We start from the raw sequence: 20,839 nt of genomic DNA, 5'->3' as shown, positions 1-20,839 counted from the left end.
AGCTTAGCTGTCTCTGCTCTAACAATAATATTTTTTCATTAAACAAAATATAAATTACTAAGACGAATCTGAAAACGTTTAATTGTCACTAAAAATATATTTAGTTATTTTACTTACAGATTTACAAAACCACATTGTCTTTATTACTTTACCCTTTTAAGTATACAAAGTATAAAAGTATCAAAGTTAATCATTTAAAATGTATAAATTGTAGGTATATAATTTTAGCTAATTACAGTAAAGATTTAATGAAAGTAAAAAAGATCTGTAAATGAAAGCGAAGGACTTAAAGCTCAAGTCGAACTCAACTAGAAACTGTTGGCAAACTTGTAACAATGTAGGAACTGTACCATGTAAGCGAAAGTTTGGTCCAGAGCATTTTGCTATCATCAAATCTTTACTATAATATCTATTTGGTAACACTTATTAGGTGAAAGTGAAATAAAACAAATTTTGTAATAAAGAAATAGAAAATATTTTTAATTACCTACATTAGGTGACCGATATTACTTGAAAAAGAAAACAAAAAGTCAGATACTCAGCTTTTCATATCTTGGCATTATATAAAAATTATACAATTGTTCAGATTTTATAATATTCACTGCCATTTATGAAATGTTACTTGTGGAAGAACTTAGTACAGAGTACAGTTGCTGTTTATGATTTTACTGAAGAAACTGCTTTTCTAGCAGCTTCATCTAAATCATTTGCTGTAAGAATTGATAAACCACTTTCTGCAAGAAGCTTTTTTGCTTCTGCTACATTAGTACCTAATTAAAAAAAGAAAAGAAAAGGAAAGTAACCATTATACTAAATAACTAAATACCTAGATAAAAAAAATAATTACCTTCTAATCTAACAACAAGCGGAACTTTAAGTTCTAAGTTACGAGCTGCCGCAATAATCCCTTTTGCTATTGTAGCACAATTTACAATACCCCCAAACACATTTACAAGAATCGATTTTACTTTTGGATCTAAAGACATCAAATAAGACATTCAGAATTACTTTTAGATAAAACTTACCCAAAATTACGAATCCAATTCATACATTTGTAAGGCTTTCTAGTGCAATATGTAAATAATACTAATACTAATATTACTAAATCAAAAAGCATCAAGATAAACTTAGTTCTCAATTTCAATAATGAATCTAATGTAACTACTTATTTGGATACTTATTACAATACATACCTTCGCTCAGAATTTTAAATGCCTGGTAAACTTGATCTTCTTTAACACTTCCACCCACATCTAAAAAATTGGCTGGTGATCCACCATGTAGTTTAATTATATCCATGGTAGCCATTGCTAAGCCAGCACCATTAACTAAACGTAACACACAGATTCAAATTTTAAGTAAATTCAAACTGATTACAATATATTACCTATTTTAACTACTATGATATTAAAATAATAAAACCTACCTAAACATCCTATATTGCCATCCATAGCAATATAATTTAGATTAGATTGTGATGCAGCAGCTTCTCTAGGATCTTTCATATCGTAACTTTCTAAAGCAAACAAATCCTGTTGCCGAAATTGAGCATTATGATCGAATGTTATTTTCGCATCTACTGCTATAACTTGTTTATCTGTAGTTTCAACCAATGGATTAATTTCAACTTGTAAAGCATCAATATCTACAAATAGTTTCCACAAATTTTTTAATTGATTTGCTGCTTTCTCTTGCATAGTAGGATCCGTAAAACCAAGAAATATGCTAACTTCTTTAGCAATATCATCATCAATACCATAATATATATCTAGTGGTATTGTTTTAATTAATTCTGGAGTTTTGTCAGCAACGGCTTCAATATCCATACCACCTTCTGGTGAAGCAATTAATACAGGACCATTGTGCTGTCTATCCAAAAGTATACAAATGTATGTTTCACGGGCAATATTTACAGATTCTGCTATCATAACTTTCTGCACTAATATGCCATCTTTTGAAGTTTGCTTTGTGATAAGGCAATGACCTAACATATTTTTCACAATTTCTTTAACGGCATTACGGCTAGTAAGAAATATGTAATAAGTCACATGTTCTTATATTGCAGTTTATACTATGTACTTTTACTTACTCTTTTGTAACATGTACACCTCCTTTAAAACCATGCTCAAACCATCCTTTTCCACGACCACCAGCTAATACTTGAGCTTTTACAACATATTCATCTGCATCTATAAAGAAAGATTAAATTAGACATCATAATTAAATATGATTAAAATAATTCAATATACATTATTTACTCTAGTATACAAAATAGTTAAAAATGAGACATAAATTCTTATAGGACATGCTATAACTCTGAACAGTTTTTCTTACAATAAAAAAATTTACCTGTTGTAGAAATTCTAAAATTTATTTAAGAAATAATGTAATTATAAGATCATTTTAATATTATAAATATTTATATTTATTAATACTATCCTGTACTTCTTTAATTACAAAAATATTTTATATTTCATAAATTAAAAAGTAAGATTAACTATTACTTTTTTAATTTTATTGTTTTTATAATACAATATGTTAAATAATAAATTTTGATCAGTATAGAAAAAAACTATTTGCATGTATTTAGAAACATAAAATTATATTCTGTGGATTTAACTATAAATTTATATAAAAAATGATAAAGAAAACATTTATTTCAGAAAAAAATAATAAATTATAAGAGTTAAAGGAAATGTATAGGATAACAATAAAATTACCAAAATAATAATTACAAAACTCATAGTCAGATGTTTATTAATATATTACAACTGTGTATGTACAATAAAGCAGAATAATAAAATAATTATACATAAATTTCACTGAAAAGATTACACACATTAAATACATTAAATATTAAACGAAATACTAACGTAATTGGTCTAAAGTAGGATTTACTTTACTCATATCATCCACGATACCAAAATTTTGCACAGAAACTCCGCAATTTCTAAGAAGTTCCTTGCCCTGATATTCAAGTAAACTCAAATTTCTCTTTTGTTTTATACTACATGTTGAACTCTTGTTTAACACGTGAATGAAGTACAATTTTCGGCTTACACTTCGCAACATGTTTAACCTTAAATTTACGACTTCACAAAACAATACAAATTACTCTTTTACTAAATGTCCAAAATTATTCACAATACACAGTAATCGCCATTAATGCAAAACATGGTTTATCTCTCAATATTTTATTGTTTTATTGCCAAGTTGCCGTTATACTCGCATTACTTATCACTGCTTATGGGATAACGTGATATGTTACTATTTATATATGTACATAATATACATAGATAAGAAAATAATTAATGTATTATACAGGGTGTCCCAAAATTAGGGGAAGACCCGTGGAGGGATGATTGCTGAGGTGATTCTAAACAACTTTTTCCTTTCCCAAAATGTTGGTTAAGGCTTTGTTTTCGAATTATTAACGAAAAACTCTGGCCAATCGGAGTCTGATTTTGGCAAAGGAAAAAGTGGTTGAGATATAGAAAACGGGGTACACCCAGATCGAGCTGTTTTTTATACCATAGATAGGCCTTGGGGTGGGGATTCCAACGGTGGTCATCCCACCCCTTAACTCCCACCCGCCGCCCCCACAGAGGTCAAAAACTGAAATTGTCCGAAAAGTGGTTTCTGCACCGATCTTAGTGAGCACATAAAAAAAATAATTTTCTTTTAAATTTTAAAAGAAGGTTAGATTAGGGTTAGGGTTTTTTTCATCTTTTTTTTCATTTTTTTTAATGTACTCACTGAGATCGATACAGAAACCCCTTTTCGGACAATTTCAGTTTTTGACCTCTGCGGGGGCGGCGGGTGGGATTTAAGGGGTGGGATGACCGCCGTTGGAATCCCCACCCCAAGGACTATCTATGGTAACAAAATAGCTCGATCTGGGTGTACCCCGTTTTCTATACCTCAACCGAAAAAGTTGTTTAGAATAACCTCAGCAATCATCCCTCCACAGGTTTTCCCCTAATTTTGGAACACCCTGTATATGTATATGAATTCTCTGTATAATATACATGTATATACATATAGGGTGATCCTCTCGCTAGTGGACTCAAAGGAAATGCCGTCACACCATCATGAATGGACCCAAGACACAAGCCCTTTTCTCGTCTTTCTCCTGTTTCTTCTGTCCACTTCCTTTTTCATTCCCTCTTTCTTTTCTTCCTCTTCTTCCTTGAAGAAAGTAATTTATGTATAGATAACGTAATATTAATTATGTAAGATTATACTTGCTGATTATACGTGATCAGGCAGCATATTTGCACTCCATTTGTCCTGGTAACGCTTTCTTGAATATATGTATATATATATAATTATTTAATTTTTTTCGAGAAGAGGAAAATGCTGTTACGCATATCTACCGAGGCTACCCGATAGATTATTTTTTGGTAAATGTTCGGAAGTGTCACTCTTGTCAGAATCGAGCTGATTTTTTTTTGTGTGGTTTCTTACAGTTAAAAAAATATCATATTTAATATTATTATGGCAGCGCATCAACAAAAACAATGTCAATAAATATTTTTTCAAAGATTTTTATTCGTCGATCTTTCGAACTTTTTTTCAAGATTTCTAAAAGAAATATTCTGTTCTTTTAAAATACAATAGACATACAAACTATTTTGACAATTCTTCATTATAAAATTGCTGAATAACATCGAAAATGCCATGTACGCGTTCACTGTGCACGGTGAAAACTCGACGAAATAGAAAGTCAGCAATATAACCAGCCCTGTGGTAATCACGTCGTCCGAATTTTGGGGTATTAACACGGCAATTCCAGATGTTAACAAAAAACAAAACATCCCCCACGAGTTGAACAGTAATATATTAAATTCGTTTTGCTGATTGGGGGGGCCGTGCCCTCCAGGCCTCCCTAATAACTACACTAACTAATACCGATAAATATGTTACTTTGTATATTGTGTTTATCAGTTCCTTATATTAAAAATGGGTATCGGTATTAGTTAGTGTAGTATTTAGGGGGGTCTGGGGAGCTGAGCCCCCCAGTCAGCAAAACGAATTAAATGTTACTGTTCAACTCGTGGGGGATAAAAAAAAAAACTTTAAAAAAATATTTATTGACATTGTTTTTGTTGATGCGCTGCCATAATAATATTAAATATGATGTTTGTTAACTGTAAAAAACCACACAAAAAAAAATCAGCTCGATTCTGACAGGAGTGACACTTCCGAACATTTACCTATATTTTTTATCTGAAATACAATAATTAATGTTTTATAAGAAAAAAAAGCAGTCATGGAAATTCAGTAGCTACTGTTGTAGACGCATCTGGGCATAATCTAGTTTTTGAGTTCTACGCTCGCTTCACTCCAAAAAACCTCTTCTCGGGAATCCTTCCTTCTAAAATCTGTAACAAATTTTTTAAACAAAACAAAGAAAGATAGTATGGCGTCGCGTAACTTACATGGATCGTATAATCCGCGAGTACAATTGCTATTTCATGCAACTGAGAACCACTAACAGAGTCAGTGGTACTGCACTTTACAGTGCCGGACAGTAGCAGTATTCGTGCTACTTTCTGCGGGAGACCTTTTGCGCTTTTCTAAACTTGCTCTCTCCTCTGTTATAAATTGAGCCTCCTGAATGGGCATTCCCCTATTGTACCGGCTATCTATTAATTCCGGTAACATATAGAATAAATAAAACTGAATTAACTTTGGCTCCATATTGTTTTGCCAAAAATTATCATTTCTATCAACTCTAATGTACTTTAACCCTTTTCGGGTCCAAACACAAAATAAGCAATATTTTCTACCTATGACATGTGATTGTCCTTGTAGCTGGTAGTAAGTAATAAAAATATTAATGGTTGTTTGTTTAATGTGTTTTTCCTTGTGCATCTGCAAATATACGGCGAATAACTGCAACACTTCTGGTTGCCTCCTCCGGCAATAAATTCTCCGCCGTTTTGGGACATTTGGTTTCCACAATGCCCCTCCTTCGTCTATAAGTCCATCTGGTGAAGCTCCTAAGAACGGAGATATGGTAGAGTATCAATATAAATAAGCCGACATCACCATTCTTGGATTTTAAACACCAATGGCAGCAACCCCCTCACCAACGTGCTTTTTTCGTTCACCGGCTTAATTTTTCGCATTCTTGTCCGTATATTGTACCACCTTGTAGGTGGCACTAATCCCAATATAATCATCGTGGGATACACAAATGACGGTCTTCAGTGGAATATTTTGCACATAACGTGCCAATCCGACGACGGCATATTCGTCCAAAATTCGAGGCCGTCAATATAGTTTCGATTTATAATTTAACCCATTTCGGGGAATTTTTCGCATTTATTCATTCTTTATCAATGAGATAAAATTCTGCTTCATTTCGGACTCATCGTGAGACGAAATTATATATAATGGTGTCTCCCTCCCGTCTCGACAGAAACTCGTCAGTGGGGCTGATGGTGTGAACGGTCCCTAGCCCAGACGGGCCTGGATTGTATGTTCACAGACCTTATATATATATCAACAAGGTCTGTGATAGAGCACTTACGAGAAAGGATGGAAGTTACACGCGCGACACTTTGCGGCCATCGCAGGAAAGAGGCCCAGGCGTCGGGGCGCCATAGGAACAAAGTTAAAAAAAGCAAAGAACCAGGAAAGAAAGGACACCATTATTTTTACTTATTTATTTAAAACCTAACTGTAATTCAAATTATGTCATGTTTGAACTTGTTTTAATCAGAAAAATCTCACAAATACACTACTAAAAATAATTACGTAAAATAAGATAAGTTTTTAACAAGCTTAACACGTGATACTGTATTATAACAATTACTAAACTATATTTTTATTTTTTTCTTATATTGTAGGAAGATAAAATATGCAACATCGTATAAGCGTGGACTGGGGCAACAGTTGCAAGAAACCTGATATATAACAAATTAACTGAAGAATCAAATTGTATCTATTCATTCTTGCATTTTAATGAGTATTCAAAGAATAAAATTATAATAATTGTAATAGTTAGAATAACGGTAATATCTAATTGTAGAAATAACTTCTGTATCACGTAAGTACTGTCCACCGATGACAAGAAGTCTCGCGAGACGGCACAGGAGCAAGACGGGATACTACGTACATACACATCGACTGACCCACTAATTTTACACGAGCCTAATTAGTAGATGCGATCACTTCGCTATAGCGATGGGTAATATGTTTCGATTAATTAAATATCGATAGTTTTTTTACTAATAATCGATTATTTTTGTCGATGTTTCTGTAAATCAATTAATCGATTATCGATACTTTTTTACATAACATCGATATTTTGTATTTCTGTGAGAAAACTGAATAGCATGATAACGCGACGCACACTATTCAATAAGCCTATAATTTTCGAGAAATGTATGGTCATTGGGTATAAGTCGTGTTCCGAAATTCACTGCCAGCACTGAAAATCTATAATACGCAACTAGATTCCAGCACTAGCAGTGAATTTCGGAACGCGACTAAATAAGAACGCCATACGCATTTGTGTTATTATACTCTTGTAACTCTTATTAATTGTTCTTCATTCTTATTCTGTGATCTTAGATTTAAAAAATTATCTTATCCAAATACTCCGTGTATAATTTTCTTTATCATCTCAATCCTTTTGCATCTGTTTTGCTATTGCAGGTACAATTACTTTTTATAATGTATATATGCATGAGATTTTGAAGTTTATGCTGCTTATGCATATCTATCTTAGAATATCCCATTTCCTATAGATTTAATAAAAACTTTTTTTCTAGTCACGAAGTCAACCCTGTTGCACTTACAGGTCAAGAACCCGCAAAATATTATTACTACTTGGAGGAAATTCATTAATATTCTTCGAAGTTAACTGATTTAAATATATTTTTTAGTAAAACTTAAATAAGAAAGGTAGTGTAATATTTTTTGTTTACCTGTATACGCATTTTCTAGGCCACGTTCTAGGAAATGTGCTCAGGGTGATGTTTCCAAAAGCAGCCCTATTAAAAAAGAATTCGATATTTTGTAAAAGCATCAATGATCAATTATCGATTTTTTAATTAATCGATTGTTTTAACATCGATATTTTTTTCGAATATCGCCCATCCCTACTTCGCTAGTTATACGTCACGACCGAAAAGTAGGTGCAAGCTGAGGTGGGGCGCGATCAATCAGATTGCGCTATTCTCATAGAACTTCTTGTGATCGGTGGACAGTGTGACGCTAATGCATGTAAGGATCAATGCTAGAGATTTCTTTCGACGCCATTCTAGTGTATCTTTTCTGCGTCGCTTTTTCCGAAATTTGTGACAAATATATAATTATTTATGTTGTGTATTTTAAATAAAATATCGTCGTTGAAAAAGAATAAAGTTTGTAAAATCCAGAAAACCCTGCTCATCGATTAATTTCAGTATTAAGCATGTAAGTTAGAGTTGATTTTTCGTTTCGTAATAACCTACCGGAAATTGTCATTGTCTAATTATTGGTTTTTATTAAAAAATAACTTTGCAAGGATAGCAAAAAAAGCATATTAATAATTTTGGCTGCACTTCGTCTTAGGGGATCAAAAATTTTTGAATAAAAAATATCAAATCTTAAAGTTTTGACCTGAAACATTTGAAAATGCAAGTTTAAAGTCCAGGAAACCAGTGGTTTAAAAAATACAATTGTGTGAAAAAAGTGTATTTAGCGTACTTTGACAAGTTAGTACGACGCCATATTGCTTCTACCCATCTTCTGATTGGTTCGCACATAAATTCGAAATCTGTTCATACCGGCTCATTTAAAAGTTACATGGTTCTCGCTGCTGAAGGATACATCTATAAGATGGTTAATCACAGCGTCGAATTTGTTGGTAAATAAATATGTTGGCTATTTCCTCTTGGCTTGGCCAGGCGATATCAAAGTTTCCTTAATCTGATATTAAATAAATGTTTTGTATAACCTTTAATTATAGCTCAAGATGGAACCCACACGCAAAAAATCGAAGCTAACTGGCGACCGGCAAAAGATTGGAATCGCTTCCACGACGAAGACTTTGCCGATCGCCTATGTGAATTTTTGTGACGGAGGTTTTGTAAAATTAACCAACTACATCTTATGGATTCCTTGATCGCGACAATCAAGGAGCAGTATGTTTTTAAATAAGATAAGTGGAAGTTACAGTCATTTTAACGAACCAATCAGAGAATGCGTAGAAACAATATGGCGTTGTACTAACCTATCAAACATCACTAAATACGTACACTGACGTGAGTTGCATTGAACTTGTCGCAGTGAAGTTAGCCACGCATTCACTCACCGACGCGGCGTGAATGCGTTAGTGAATTTGTAGCCAACTTCACTGCGACAAGTTCAATGCAATTGACGATGAGTTCCATCGAAGTTGTCGCAGTGAAGTTGGCGCACTAACACATTCACGCCGCGTCGGTGAGCCGATGGGCAAGGTGCCGACGACGCGGCGTGAATGTGTTAGTGAATTTGTAGCCAACTTCACTGCGACAACTTCGATGGGACTGTATGTACATACATGTTTACACAATTGTATTTTTTAAACCATTGGTTTCCTGGACTTTTAACTTGCATTTTCGAATGTTTCAGGTCAAAAACTACAAGACTACATATTTTGAAACCGTTAATTTTTGGTCCCCTAAAACGAAGTTTGACTATAATTTTATATAAACTTTTCTTACATCTGCAAAGAAACACTTTTCTTTTTCTCCTCTTTCAATAATTTTGAAATGTATTTGTCACTCAACAGCGAGACTCTTTTTCGCAAGAACGATACAGAGAACGTTTAATTAAGTCCTTAAGAAGTCCGAGTGATCAAGAATCGTTCCTGCAGCAGGATGGGCGATCGTGAAATCAATACCAAGGACCTCGCTCACCAGAAGGAGAGTCCTCATAGAAGGTTTCAAGACAACGAGAACACTGAGCTAAATCAAAGCATGGAGGATCAAACGGAGACTCCAATTGAAGATTCGCATCAAGAACGGGACCAACAAGACAAATACAGCTCCAAAGAGGATCATGTCGTGGAAGATGTGAAAACAACGGACAATCGGCAGTTCGAAATGGAGAAAAGCATGCCTTGGCTAAGAATGGATCCTACCGACAAGAATCTCTCCAAGCAAATGTTTCTGTATTTGACTCATAAGGAGTTGACGAACAAAATTGAGGATCTAACTATGAAAGAATCGCATGCTTGCAAGAAACAATGTTGGGATGTGGCGCTTAGACTGAGGGATATGAGAAACAGATTGGAATTGCTTCGCGAGAAAAAGCTGTACAGCGTTGATAATCTTGTTTTGGACGAGGAGACGAAGAAACTAGGACTGATGAACATTGATAGAAGAGAGAACGAACTTGCTGAACGCGAGGATGCTTGTACGGATTCAGAGATGTACAGGTTGGTTTTAATTTTCGACCCTTATTATTGTCATTCTGTTGCGAATTCGACAAATGGCCGTGGGCAATGTCTAAAACGACGAATGGTACATCTTGCTTCTCGAATTAGTTGAACTTTGTCGATGATGCAGCTAAAAATCATGAGTCATTCGCTTCTCTCGGTATATGTACTACACTTTTACACGCGTTCAGCGCTTTGCAAATGTTTGCCAAGACATTCGTCACCCTACACGCTCTACATTCGTCTCTCGATAGATCACAAATAGGATGGACATTTATAATTGTGTGTCTAAAAATTCGAGTGGTGAGAAAGAAATTCTATTTTTTTGTTAATTAAATTCTTTGTCCATTTGTGTTCCTTTTAGCGAGGGTGCCAAAATACTGTGGAAGAAATGGGTGCACGAAGATGAAAGATTCGTGATCGAAGATGCGCGACTGCAGAGGGAGAAGTTGATGAACATTTTGGAGAAAGAATGGCAGGATCTCGCTGTCCATGACAAGGAACGAATTACTCGATCATATCAGAGTGTGATACACGACGCTCTTGTCCAAGAAGAACATAAACTCATGACTTCTCTCAACGCGGCTAAAGCAAAATCTTCTCCTACATCGTTGAAATAAGTCCTAGATCCATATTTCGTTAATTTGTAGGCCTGATTATATTGTATCAAGCTTAACAATAATTTGCGTTTGAATTTTTTGTATTGCATCGATTTTCGTCGCCAATATTCTATGCTGTATTAGGTGTGTTGCAAGTAAATTATTAATATATTTCGGTCGTTCAAAAGTATTGTTTTATAACTTGAAATATATTGCATTTAGCACATAATATTGAACGCTAGTAAAGACTCATTATAGTCTATAATTATATCGGTACAATTTAATGTATAGGTGATATCGAAGCCATTCCAGATTAATAATTATTCAACTCTATATTGTACTCGAATCTTGTTCACGCTTGTAAAAATTATACTCGATCGATGAAAGTAACCTGTATTATTTTTATTTATCATTTTGAGCTTGTCATTATAATCGTATTTGTACTGGCAATATCAGGGTATTGTTTCCTATATTATTATAGCTTTTTCATTCATTGTCGCGTTTGCAAGTCTCGGTTATATCATAACTGTTTAAAACGGTACTTCAACGACGAGGTTACTGTACATTGCATTATTGAAGAAATAAAGTGATTACTGTAGAAATATGACTTTCACTTATGTTTATCCTCATAAAAGATGAATTTCTGATTCTTGAATTTGTATGTCACTGCGCGCAGTGACTACAGATAGTCATTGCTGCGCGTTTTGAAAAAGGTACCACCCGCGTCATCTAGTGCAAAATAATCCACAAAATGCAATTTTCATTAGTTTTACTATACACTATTAGATGACGCTAGTGATCTAGACCCTCGCAGTATTGCCATTTTTATCTTCAGCACGGCTAGTACTTAAGTAAGTACTGTCCACCGATGACAAGAAGTCTCGCGAGACGGCAAAGGGGCAAGAGGAGATACTACACACACATCGACTGACTTCCTAGTTTTACACGAGCCTGATTAGTAGATCTAACCGCGTCGACCAATCATACGTCACGGCCGACGTCACGTGTGAGCTGAGGTGGGGCGCGGCCAAGCAGACTGCGTTATTCTCATGGGACTTCTTGTGATCGGTGGACAGTACTGTTCGTTGCAGCTAAGTTGCTGTCCAATCAAATTCGTTGACCTGCCTCCAGTTACACGTATTATGTTTATTGGCTGAGGCTCTTACATCCACAAATCTATCGCGTGACGAACGTCGCTAAGGACAGACATTGAAACAGAATGAGATGAAGCGATTGAGAGCGACGATTCAAACGCATTGACGTAGACGTAGATTCGGGGTTTACATTATTAAGAATACAGGAGAGTTTTTACACTTTCCATAATGTAATTTCCATAAATTTTGCATAATAACAACTGTTGTCAAGAACGAGTATTATAAAAAATCCATTAATATCTCGAAAAAATCGCATGTTTATATAATTAAATACATCTTCCGCGAATATGGCAATTTTACGCCTATGCAATCTGGCCGCTCACTTCTCAAGTTACGGGCCCCTGGAGGGGATTAGGTGGAGCGAACACACAGTCCCCTTGCCCCGCTGTCGGTTCAGTTTGTGGGTGCTCGGCAACTTAGCTGCAACGCACAGTACTTACTTACTTACTAGAGTAGGCTGTGTCTGAGCTTGAATATATGACAAAATAAAAAATTATTTCGTTAACAACAAACTGTTTATTGAAAACTGGTACACACTGTGGTACTAAGTTCAGGTACAAAGTTCGTGAAAGTTCACAGATAAAATCCCATGAAATGTATGTAATAGTGTGGCTTGATGTACATTCAATTTGAAAGTGTAGTAGTTTGATGCACATTCAAATATTCACATATTTAAATTTTTTCTTCCTGGAAGATATATAATCATAATTCATAGAACAAATATATAATTAACAAACTAATGGTTGTACCGGCATGTCTTCCATCTAAGAATTCCCAATTACAAAACTAAATTTTCATTTATACTTGAAGTATTTATAACGCTAAATAATTATGTTTAAAGGCATATTTCCTTCTTTCTTTTTTGCATTTTAGAATCTAATTTGCATGTGCTGTAAATCATCGTATTTTGCAATTGAACTATTTCTTCAATCGCATGACCTTTCCTTTTACAGTTCACGTCTTAATCAAAAAATGATAGTAGCTATTTAATTTGTACAGCAGCAAGGGATAACATATTGCTATTGTAAAGTAATTAATTTAATATGTCGGAAACATTGTTTAATCGTTATACAGGGTGTCCCAGAACTGGGGTAGGAACGGAAGAGGGATGATTGGTGGGGTCATTCTAAACAACTTTTTCCTTTGCCAAAATGTTGGTTAAGGTTTCGAGTTATTAACGAAAAACACTGTCCAATCAGAGCGCGCCGTTAGCGCGGGCCGAACCACGAGAGTGTTGGGTATGTTCCGCGCGGTCGTGATCAAGTGCATCGGCACCACGTCGGTGTAATAGGATTTGTTGTTCATGAGTAATCAATAATTCGATACAATTATTCTTTTCTTTTTTTTATTCATTATCCGATGCAACTTCTACTCAACGAATCCCATCATACCGACGTAGTGCCGAGGCACTTGATCACGACCGCGCGGAACATACCTGGAGACTTGTACATCATCCCTTAGGTGCTCGTTTTATTCTATCCGACCCAAAGAATATCAGTCTGGTCCCTATTTGGACAAACTATTGGCAGAAATGTTTATATTATGAATAAATCAATGCAGGTGAGTCCGTTCCGCCATTTTCTTGACCGTTGACAGACAGTAATTTCAATATTTTATAAGTTTTTGACGATTTGGATAATATAAGGACCAGACAAATATTCTTTAGAACCTCCTGAACACGCCTCACAAATTTTTTTACATTCTGTTTAGAAATGAGGACGTAATTTGAAAACTCGCGTCTAGGGATTTTTCTAGGGACTGTCGGTAAAGTTTTCGACGCTAGCATCGCCTTAATCGCTTTCCACTTCGTTTGGGAATATCGCCAATCAGGGCGAAGATGCGCACTAGAGATGAGTGAAGAACGAAAACTGGTCTTTTCGCAGTTATGGACTCTGGTGAACTGCGGTATATGTATATGTATAGATAAAAATTAAATGCTGTTCGTTGGTATGCGCATCACTTGAGAACGGCTGGACCGATTTGGCTAATTTTTTTTTTTAATGTTCGTAATAGTCCGAATAAGGTTGTTAGGGAAAGAAAAATTGGAAAAGTTGCCTGGAAAAATGGAAAATTCGGGAAAAAATGAAAATGCTTTTTTCTATGGGACACAATCGTTAATAGATACAATGATCATTCAGAAATACATTTTTTTTCATTTTTACTTTGTTTACACATTTCCAATAGCTTTTCACAAATTCACAAGACGATCACAAACAAATTTATTGAAATTTGGACAGGACAACGGCTATCGTGCCAGCTAGTTTTATAATACGAATTGAAATCATATATTGCTTTATTTTATATTTTTTCCTAGAACAAGTCACTTCTATATAATTGATAATTATAATATAACATTCCGATTATTCTCATTGTAAAGAACATACTTTGACGTATAAGAGAGCAAAAAGACGTAAAAATCGATTTTTCGCATCTTTATCATTTTTCGCGACAGTCCAAGTCCATTTCACATTCGACCTCATAGGTCGCTATGTCACTTACCGACGAAAATGTCGATTCACTAGTATGTATTCTATATATTTATTAACATAGGCAGTCCCCCTCAGCGTGCACCACGTCATTCGGCTCTCACGTGTGTTAGTGTCACACGCCGCGACAAGTTCGATGCAACTCACGACTCACACCAGTGTACGGCCTGCCTTAGGCCCGATCTACAATAACTATCACTATCACTAATTTCGCCCCTACAGGGGCCGGCGCTTTTTGGGGACTTATCTGTCCCCATGTTGCCCAACGAACACTATCGTCCACGCGCATTGGGGATGGGTTGGCAGCACTGCCAACCCCAAACCCCGGGCATTTTTTAAATTTCTCCTTCTTTTCTTTTCCATACTGTTACTTCTGTAAACTTATCTCTCCATACTGTTATCGTGGTCGGTGTGTGTGTGTGTGTGTGTTAGTGTGGGATACCGTGGCCGTATTCTAAGCCCCCCGAGCCACAGGGGGTGAAGATCCGATCTACAATAAGAAGTTGAGCTGTCTACATTACGTAGAGCAGGCCTGTCCAAGTAGGGTGCTTTCCCCTTCCAACGCTGCTCGCTCCTTCAAGTACATAAGATGGGACTATGAGACTGTTCCGACTACCGTCTCTCCGAAGAGACAGTACCGCCGCTAGGAAAGACGGGGAGACAGTAGTCGAAACCGTCCCATCTTACTTGAAGGGGCAGCGTTGGAAGGGGAACCGGAACATGTGTTCCAGGAGTGGAATTCCCCAACTTGGACAGGCCTGACGTAGAGTAAAGGCTGGTTCAGACACGGCTAGTAGTTTAGTGTATGGACACTACAGTTTAGTCAGTAGTTTAGTAAAACGGTTTAGTCGAGTAGATCCGTTCCATTGGATTTTTCTGGTCGAGTAGGCTTCCCCCACCACAAACTAGGCTTCCGAACAAACCTGTCCGGACCCATTTCTTTAGTCAAGCGATATATCTTGTACTCTCGATTTTCAAAGTTCAACTGTACTAGTCCGGACACTTTTCTATGCGCTAAACGGTTCAGTAGTAAGTATGTACAGTAATGCTTCGAAATAAGCAAGTGGCTCGGGACCGAACAGTTGCTTATTTCGAAGTAGGTAGCTATTCGGCTTGACTTTGTTCTCGAAACGGGACGATAGAGAACGCGAGAAACGAGTGAGAGATCCGAGGTAGCGGCAAATCATAAAGTGATCAGCCGAGCAGCGATGTTATTTTTTGGACAAGGATAGAATATAACATGCCCTCTCATTCTCGCACTATGCTTTATTTCGAAGCAAATATACCAGACTGAGAAAGCATTATATATATTCCGTCCTTCTTCTACTAACCGATGTCACCGCTCAGTCGAGCGTGAAATTTATTACCCTAAACATCGGCTTCGCGCTTTCATGGACCTCTCACTCGTTTCTCGTACCTCTCACTTTGCGGGCGACTTCAAACAAAGAAGAGGGGATAGCGACTTGCTTATTTCGAAGCAGAGACCACTTGCTTATTTCGAAGCATTACTGTAGCTACTCTCTACTCGACTAAATTACTAGCCGTGTCTAAACCAGCCTTAAGCCAGAAGAGCTGGGTAAGGGTGTAAGCGACATAAATACAGGGTGATTCGCTACGCAAGACAAAAGCCGTGCTGCACAATGAAACCCCTGCTGTTCCGTTTCTTGTCTCCGTCTCACAAGGGGAGGGCGCGATCGACGGGAAACGGATTTTTTTGAAACTTGCAGTATTTGAAAATGTCCTTTCCAAACTTAATTTGGCAAAGCTGTAGCGCGCGCCTCTCAAAATTTTCCGAGAAAATTGCATGAAAATTGCTGTACTCCGTCATAAACAGTTTGCGTTTAAAAATGAACAACGCTTCAAATGGCTGTTGGTGTAACGTGAAATACTGATAATCAGTAGGTGGCTGGTTTCGAGTCTCGCTCTCGATATTTTTTTTTTTCTTTAATTGATACCTACCTCAATTTTTAGCCTAAAATTTATGAAATCTGCGCCAATGAACAGTTACTTTTATGTTTTATATAGAAAATGCATGTTTTTTTTGTGAGCATTGGGAAAAAAATCGAACTTAAAATTAATACATAATGTAATATTCACTGTATTATTGTACATTCTGGTTATTACTTATATGCTAGTATGACATGATCCAGCGTGATATTTATCGTAAAAGCATGGAAAATAATAATTGTTGCGGCATCTAGCACACACTATAAACGCAGCATTCATACAAGAGCACGCTTTTTTGAGGACGTCTACCGGAAAACATACTTCATTTACATTCATAAATACTTCTCTTGTATCAGAGAGTTTGGACGCACGCCACACATACTGTAACATATTTACAAATATTGGAGAAGATAGCTGATGGTGTATGTACAATAGAATGAATTTTTATACGGTCTTCTCTAGAATTTATTTCACGTTTATGCTGGATCAGGTATGAACAGTTTTGTAGACACTTTATTAAATCTTTTACCTGTCTCTAAAAGTACACATCACACGGCTGGACCAGAGGAGAGCATTTCGGAGGAATTACTTTCACACTACACGTTGGCATACACTCGTCATCCTGGAATATTTCATCGTATATCACCGGATTAGTCTGTCCTCCCCAAGAATCTATCAGTAAAAGGAAATGTTCTTTTTGTATATATGGCTTTAAGCAATTTTTAAAAAAACTTTTAGTAAGTTTTCCTGATTTTGTACACGTCACAACGACGTTCTCGTAGTTGGCCGAGTACTTCTCTACTAACTTTCGAACCCTCAGTCCAAATGTACCTGATGCCTCTTGCAGGCACACGAAAATAACTGGTAATAACTTTCCAGACAAAGTCAGAGCGTATTGTGCTGTATAAGAATGTGTCACCTTATTCATGCTCTGCCTTTGTACAGTGACTACTTTTGACCCTCGGTGAGTGAGCGTTCTGTCGAAGGTGGATTGATATTGACAGCCTGTTTGGTCCGTGTTAATAACAAAATCCAGATTGAAATTTGGTATTAGAGCACGAACTTGGGCTCGAAAATTTTCTGTCGAAGCCCACATTTCCTCCATTGTGGTGGTTTCGCTTTCGGAAACATACTTTGTAATTTTCCATTGCCGGATGCCATGCTTGCGTTTAAATTGTTTCACCTACGTATCAGATGCTTTAAATTCAAATCCGCAGAACTGGTTTGCAGCAGCTAAAGCCCACTCCTGCAGGTTTCACGTGGTCACTTGCTGATAATTTTTCCGAGCTTCCTGAAAACGATCATTTGTCCAGGAATCGATGATGGCATATTTATCAAATGCGGTCCCACCATTTGTAATGTGTGCTTTCCACTTTGCCAAATCATCCATACGTTTTAAGCGGGAGCACCCTTTCTTCTGCGGGTTCTTCAGTATCCAATTTGGATGTGCCGTTGCAGTATTCACCACTTTAATTTTGTATTCCTGTTTAGAACGTGACCTCTAATCTGCACGTTCTTGGAATTATTGCACTTCGTGCCGTCTGAGGACTGGTTGAAGGACCACCCACTGATGTGGTAAAAAATGTACTAATCCTGATTTAACCACTTTAATCAGCTATTCGTATCACAACTATTCGTAAGGCGGTTGATTTATCGTACAGTGTATACCGTCTGAGGGACAAGCGAGTTCTAACTCTAATCTGCCACCCTGGCCCTTAGTAAAACTTGCTCTCCTTCCACCCTCGTCGGGTGGGCCTTAAGGGCGGTTCCTGTTGAGGTGGAACTGACCTATCCGGAGACACCCTTTCCAGTGCGCCCGTAGCGCGATATGTCCCTGGAGCGGGGGTGACTCCGTCGTTTGTAACAGCCGGGAAAATTCCACTGGGTCGACTTGGCCATCTGGTCATGAAGGACCATTACCGTGGCTCAATCATAAAAACTCTAACTAGGCGACCCTTTGGAAAGTGACTTTACGATATACTCGTCAAGCTAAAACTGCACAATGACTGACCTCTTATAAACTGAAGGATTCTAAGTGCCACATCCTGGCTGCAGGCCGGCCTGCTAAAGAAAATGCTACAAGGGACTAACGGGCCCGGAAAGCTAAGAATATTTTGACCATATCATAAAATCAGTTCCCCGCTGTTTCCAAACAATTCCAGTGGAACATATTCTGTTTTCATCGTCTTATGCTATTTGTATATTGCACGTAGCAAGCCGCATAAGACGCGGTGCAATATGCAAATAGATGTTTCTGATCTTCCTCCTAAAAAATTCCAAAAACTGCTCTAAATTATTTTCATTTCTTATTTAATTTTGTTTCCGTTTAGTTAAAGGGTTCTTTAAGTCATCAGTGGGATTAGGCCTACTGAAGACACCACTTTAAAAAAAAACGCATCAACAATAATATCTCGCAGGTGATGTGGAAAGCTATTGCCAGCATACGTTTACGAGTGATACACTCCTGAACCTCGAACGGTTCGTCGGCTGCGCGAGGAACGTCGGGGCAAAGAGAATAGCGATATGCGGAACCAGCTGAAAATTGTGCGAAAAGTGAAAATCTTGCCGAGCTCTGCTCTAAAAGATCTTCTATCTCTGTTATTTTTCGTGAGTCATTTTGTATAGAATTTAAGTCAGCTGTACTGAACCTAATATTGACATTAGTGTGATTATTTCTTCTATCATTTCGTATTGTACCACTGGCTTGCATGCTTTTGGAATCGATTCTCAAATCAGTTGCTACAAACTCATTTTCATTGAGATGATAGCATTGATGTTTGATGATATCTTGATATTTTCACTAAGGATGGTATAAGCAAGAAAGCTAAAATTGATAATCTTTGCTAAATCATTTACAAAATCAGAATTGTTATTAATTGTCAACGTTAACTTGCCCTGGAGCCCTTCTTGATTTCTGTTGCCTGTAAATAGTAACTTTATAAAGTTTGATTCAACGTTAATGTGTACATTCTTTTTTGTAATGTCAACCTTTCCTGAAAAATTATAATTATCACCTACCTTCACTTCGCCAGAGAACTGCCCATTTCTCTTAATAGCAATCTCAAAAGAGATTAATATTTATGTTAACAATATTGCTATAATTGACAAAGTTGTTGCTTAAACTTACTTGAGTGTCTTTTCATAATAGACCTCTCATGGTGTCATTCCAGTGTTTGACACTGGAATCCAGCTTATTTTATCATGGATATTATTTTTGACGTATATAAATACTTTTATACCTGGATCCCAGTGTTAAGCACTGGAATGACGGAAATGGTTACCGGGATGACATATAGCAACACAAAGGATTTAATTTATACATGTTTGAGATTACCCATAAACATTAGATAAAGAGTGCCAAAATTAACGCTGCTAAATGAATGACACGAGCAAATATTTTATCGAGAAATAATCCTGCTGATAAGGAACTGGAGACATAAAGAACTACTGACATGACCAATGTTGCGATAAGAATTTTTACGATATATAATAGTAATAGTTGGCTAATCTTATACATTTTATTTATTATTAGATAATTAATTAATATAATAGAATTTATTCAAGTGGAAACGGAAGTAGCGATTGCGATTCCTGTGTGCTGATATCTGTACATGAACAAAAGTTTTAGTACCACATTAATTCCAAGGCACATTAGTGAGAATATAGTTGGTATTTTTAGGTTCACAATTATTACCAGCTTTAGTATTTGATTCCTGCTATTGGGCATCAGAGTCTTGAGCACCTGCTTCTTGGTAATTAGCTTTATCCTGATTTGTTTCTTCATGTTTCATATAGCTAAACATTTCTCGCATAAAACTTCTTATATCTTCCCTCCTTTTTCTATTTTCTTCTATATCTCCTTTGCATTCTTCTTTAATCTTTTCATTTTCTATTTGGGAATTATTTATCTCAATCCAGGTATCTTTTATAAGTTTCTCCTCTTTCTTCAGAAAATCATCAATAATCCGCATCCACTTAGCATATTCTTTAATAATATATTTCTTGGTACCTCCCCCAATGTAATCATCAGGTTTGAATTCCTTTTCTAAGTTATCCTTGATCATTCTTATGACTTCATTAAACTTGTTTCTGACTTTTTTGACACTAATTTCTTTATCTTCCGCTATTTCAAGAACCTTTCTCACCTTTTTTTCACCATACTTAATATTGTCATTAAAATATGAGGCTAAATCGTATGCATGAACATATAGTTCCTCCTCTTGTTCTAGATCTTGT

The 20,839-nt window shown here is 36.3% G+C and overlaps 2 protein-coding genes and 1 long non-coding RNA gene across 7 annotated transcripts; 1 reads left to right on the top strand and 2 right to left on the bottom strand.

Annotated features, from left to right (window-relative positions):
- Positions 1-459: 459 nt before the first annotated feature.
- Positions 460-3,387, bottom strand: LOC117610629 (Succinyl-coenzyme A synthetase beta subunit, GDP-forming). Of its 2 annotated transcripts, XM_034338247.2 has the most exons (6): positions 2,874-3,331; positions 2,090-2,189; positions 1,427-2,022; positions 1,194-1,328; positions 848-976; positions 460-770 (listed from the first exon to the last, which is right to left on the bottom strand). In XM_034338247.2, exons 1-6 carry the CDS (start codon positions 3,070-3,072, stop codon positions 658-660), a joined length of 1,272 nt encoding a protein of 423 aa, XP_034194138.1. In that variant the 5' UTR covers positions 3,073-3,331; the 3' UTR covers positions 460-657. The 2 variants fall into 2 exon arrangements, with proteins under 2 accessions (XP_034194138.1, XP_034194139.1); XM_034338248.2 differs by lacking the exon at positions 848-976 and having other exon boundaries at positions 2,874-3,387.
- Positions 3,388-3,913: 526 nt separating this feature from the next.
- Positions 3,914-7,371, bottom strand: LOC117610631 (uncharacterized). Its single transcript, XR_004582981.2, has 3 exons — positions 6,096-7,371; positions 5,793-6,005; positions 3,914-5,648 (listed from the first exon to the last, which is right to left on the bottom strand). It is a non-coding gene; the product is annotated as an uncharacterized LOC117610631 (long non-coding RNA).
- Positions 7,372-8,244: 873 nt separating this feature from the next.
- LOC117610630 (uncharacterized) lies at positions 8,245-11,209 on the top strand. Of its 4 annotated transcripts, none has more exons than XM_034338252.2 (3): positions 8,245-8,430; positions 9,854-10,417; positions 10,782-11,209. In XM_034338252.2, the coding sequence occupies exons 2-3, from the start codon at positions 9,858-9,860 to the stop codon at positions 11,035-11,037; spliced, it is 816 nt and encodes a 271-aa protein (XP_034194143.2). In that variant the 5' UTR covers positions 8,245-8,430; positions 9,854-9,857; the 3' UTR covers positions 11,038-11,209. The 4 variants fall into 4 exon arrangements, with proteins under 4 accessions (XP_034194143.2, XP_034194140.2, XP_076545152.1 ...); XM_034338249.2 differs by having other exon boundaries at positions 9,770-10,417; XM_076689037.1 differs by having other exon boundaries at positions 8,255-8,378; positions 9,770-10,417.
- The last annotated feature ends 9,630 nt before the right edge of the window (positions 11,210-20,839 follow it).

This window comes from Osmia lignaria, chromosome 7 (assembly GCF_051020975.1).
Source record: "Osmia lignaria lignaria isolate PbOS001 chromosome 7, iyOsmLign1, whole genome shotgun sequence".
In the NCBI taxonomy this organism is placed as follows: Eukaryota; Metazoa; Arthropoda; class Insecta; order Hymenoptera; family Megachilidae; genus Osmia; species Osmia lignaria.
Note: the sequence above shows the minus strand (reverse complement) of the source record. Positions and strands in the feature narration are given on the sequence as shown.

Coding starts and splice junctions, on each gene's coding strand:
- LOC117610629 (XM_034338247.2), bottom strand. CDS start 3,072: ATGTTGCGAAGTGTAAGCCGAAAATTGTACTTCATTCACGTGTTAAAC. Junction 2,023..2,089: donor GGTGTACATGTTACAAAAGA/GTAAGTAAAAGT, acceptor ATTTCTTACTAG/CCGTAATGCCGTTAAAGAAA. Junction 977..1,193: donor ATTTAAAATTCTGAGCGAAG/GTATGTATTGTA, acceptor TGATGTCTTTAG/ATCCAAAAGTAAAATCGATT.
- LOC117610630 (XM_034338252.2), top strand. CDS start 9,858: ATGGGCGATCGTGAAATCAATACCAAGGACCTCGCTCACCAGAAGGAG. Junction 10,418..10,781: donor ACGGATTCAGAGATGTACAG/GTTGGTTTTAAT, acceptor TGTTCCTTTTAG/CGAGGGTGCCAAAATACTGT.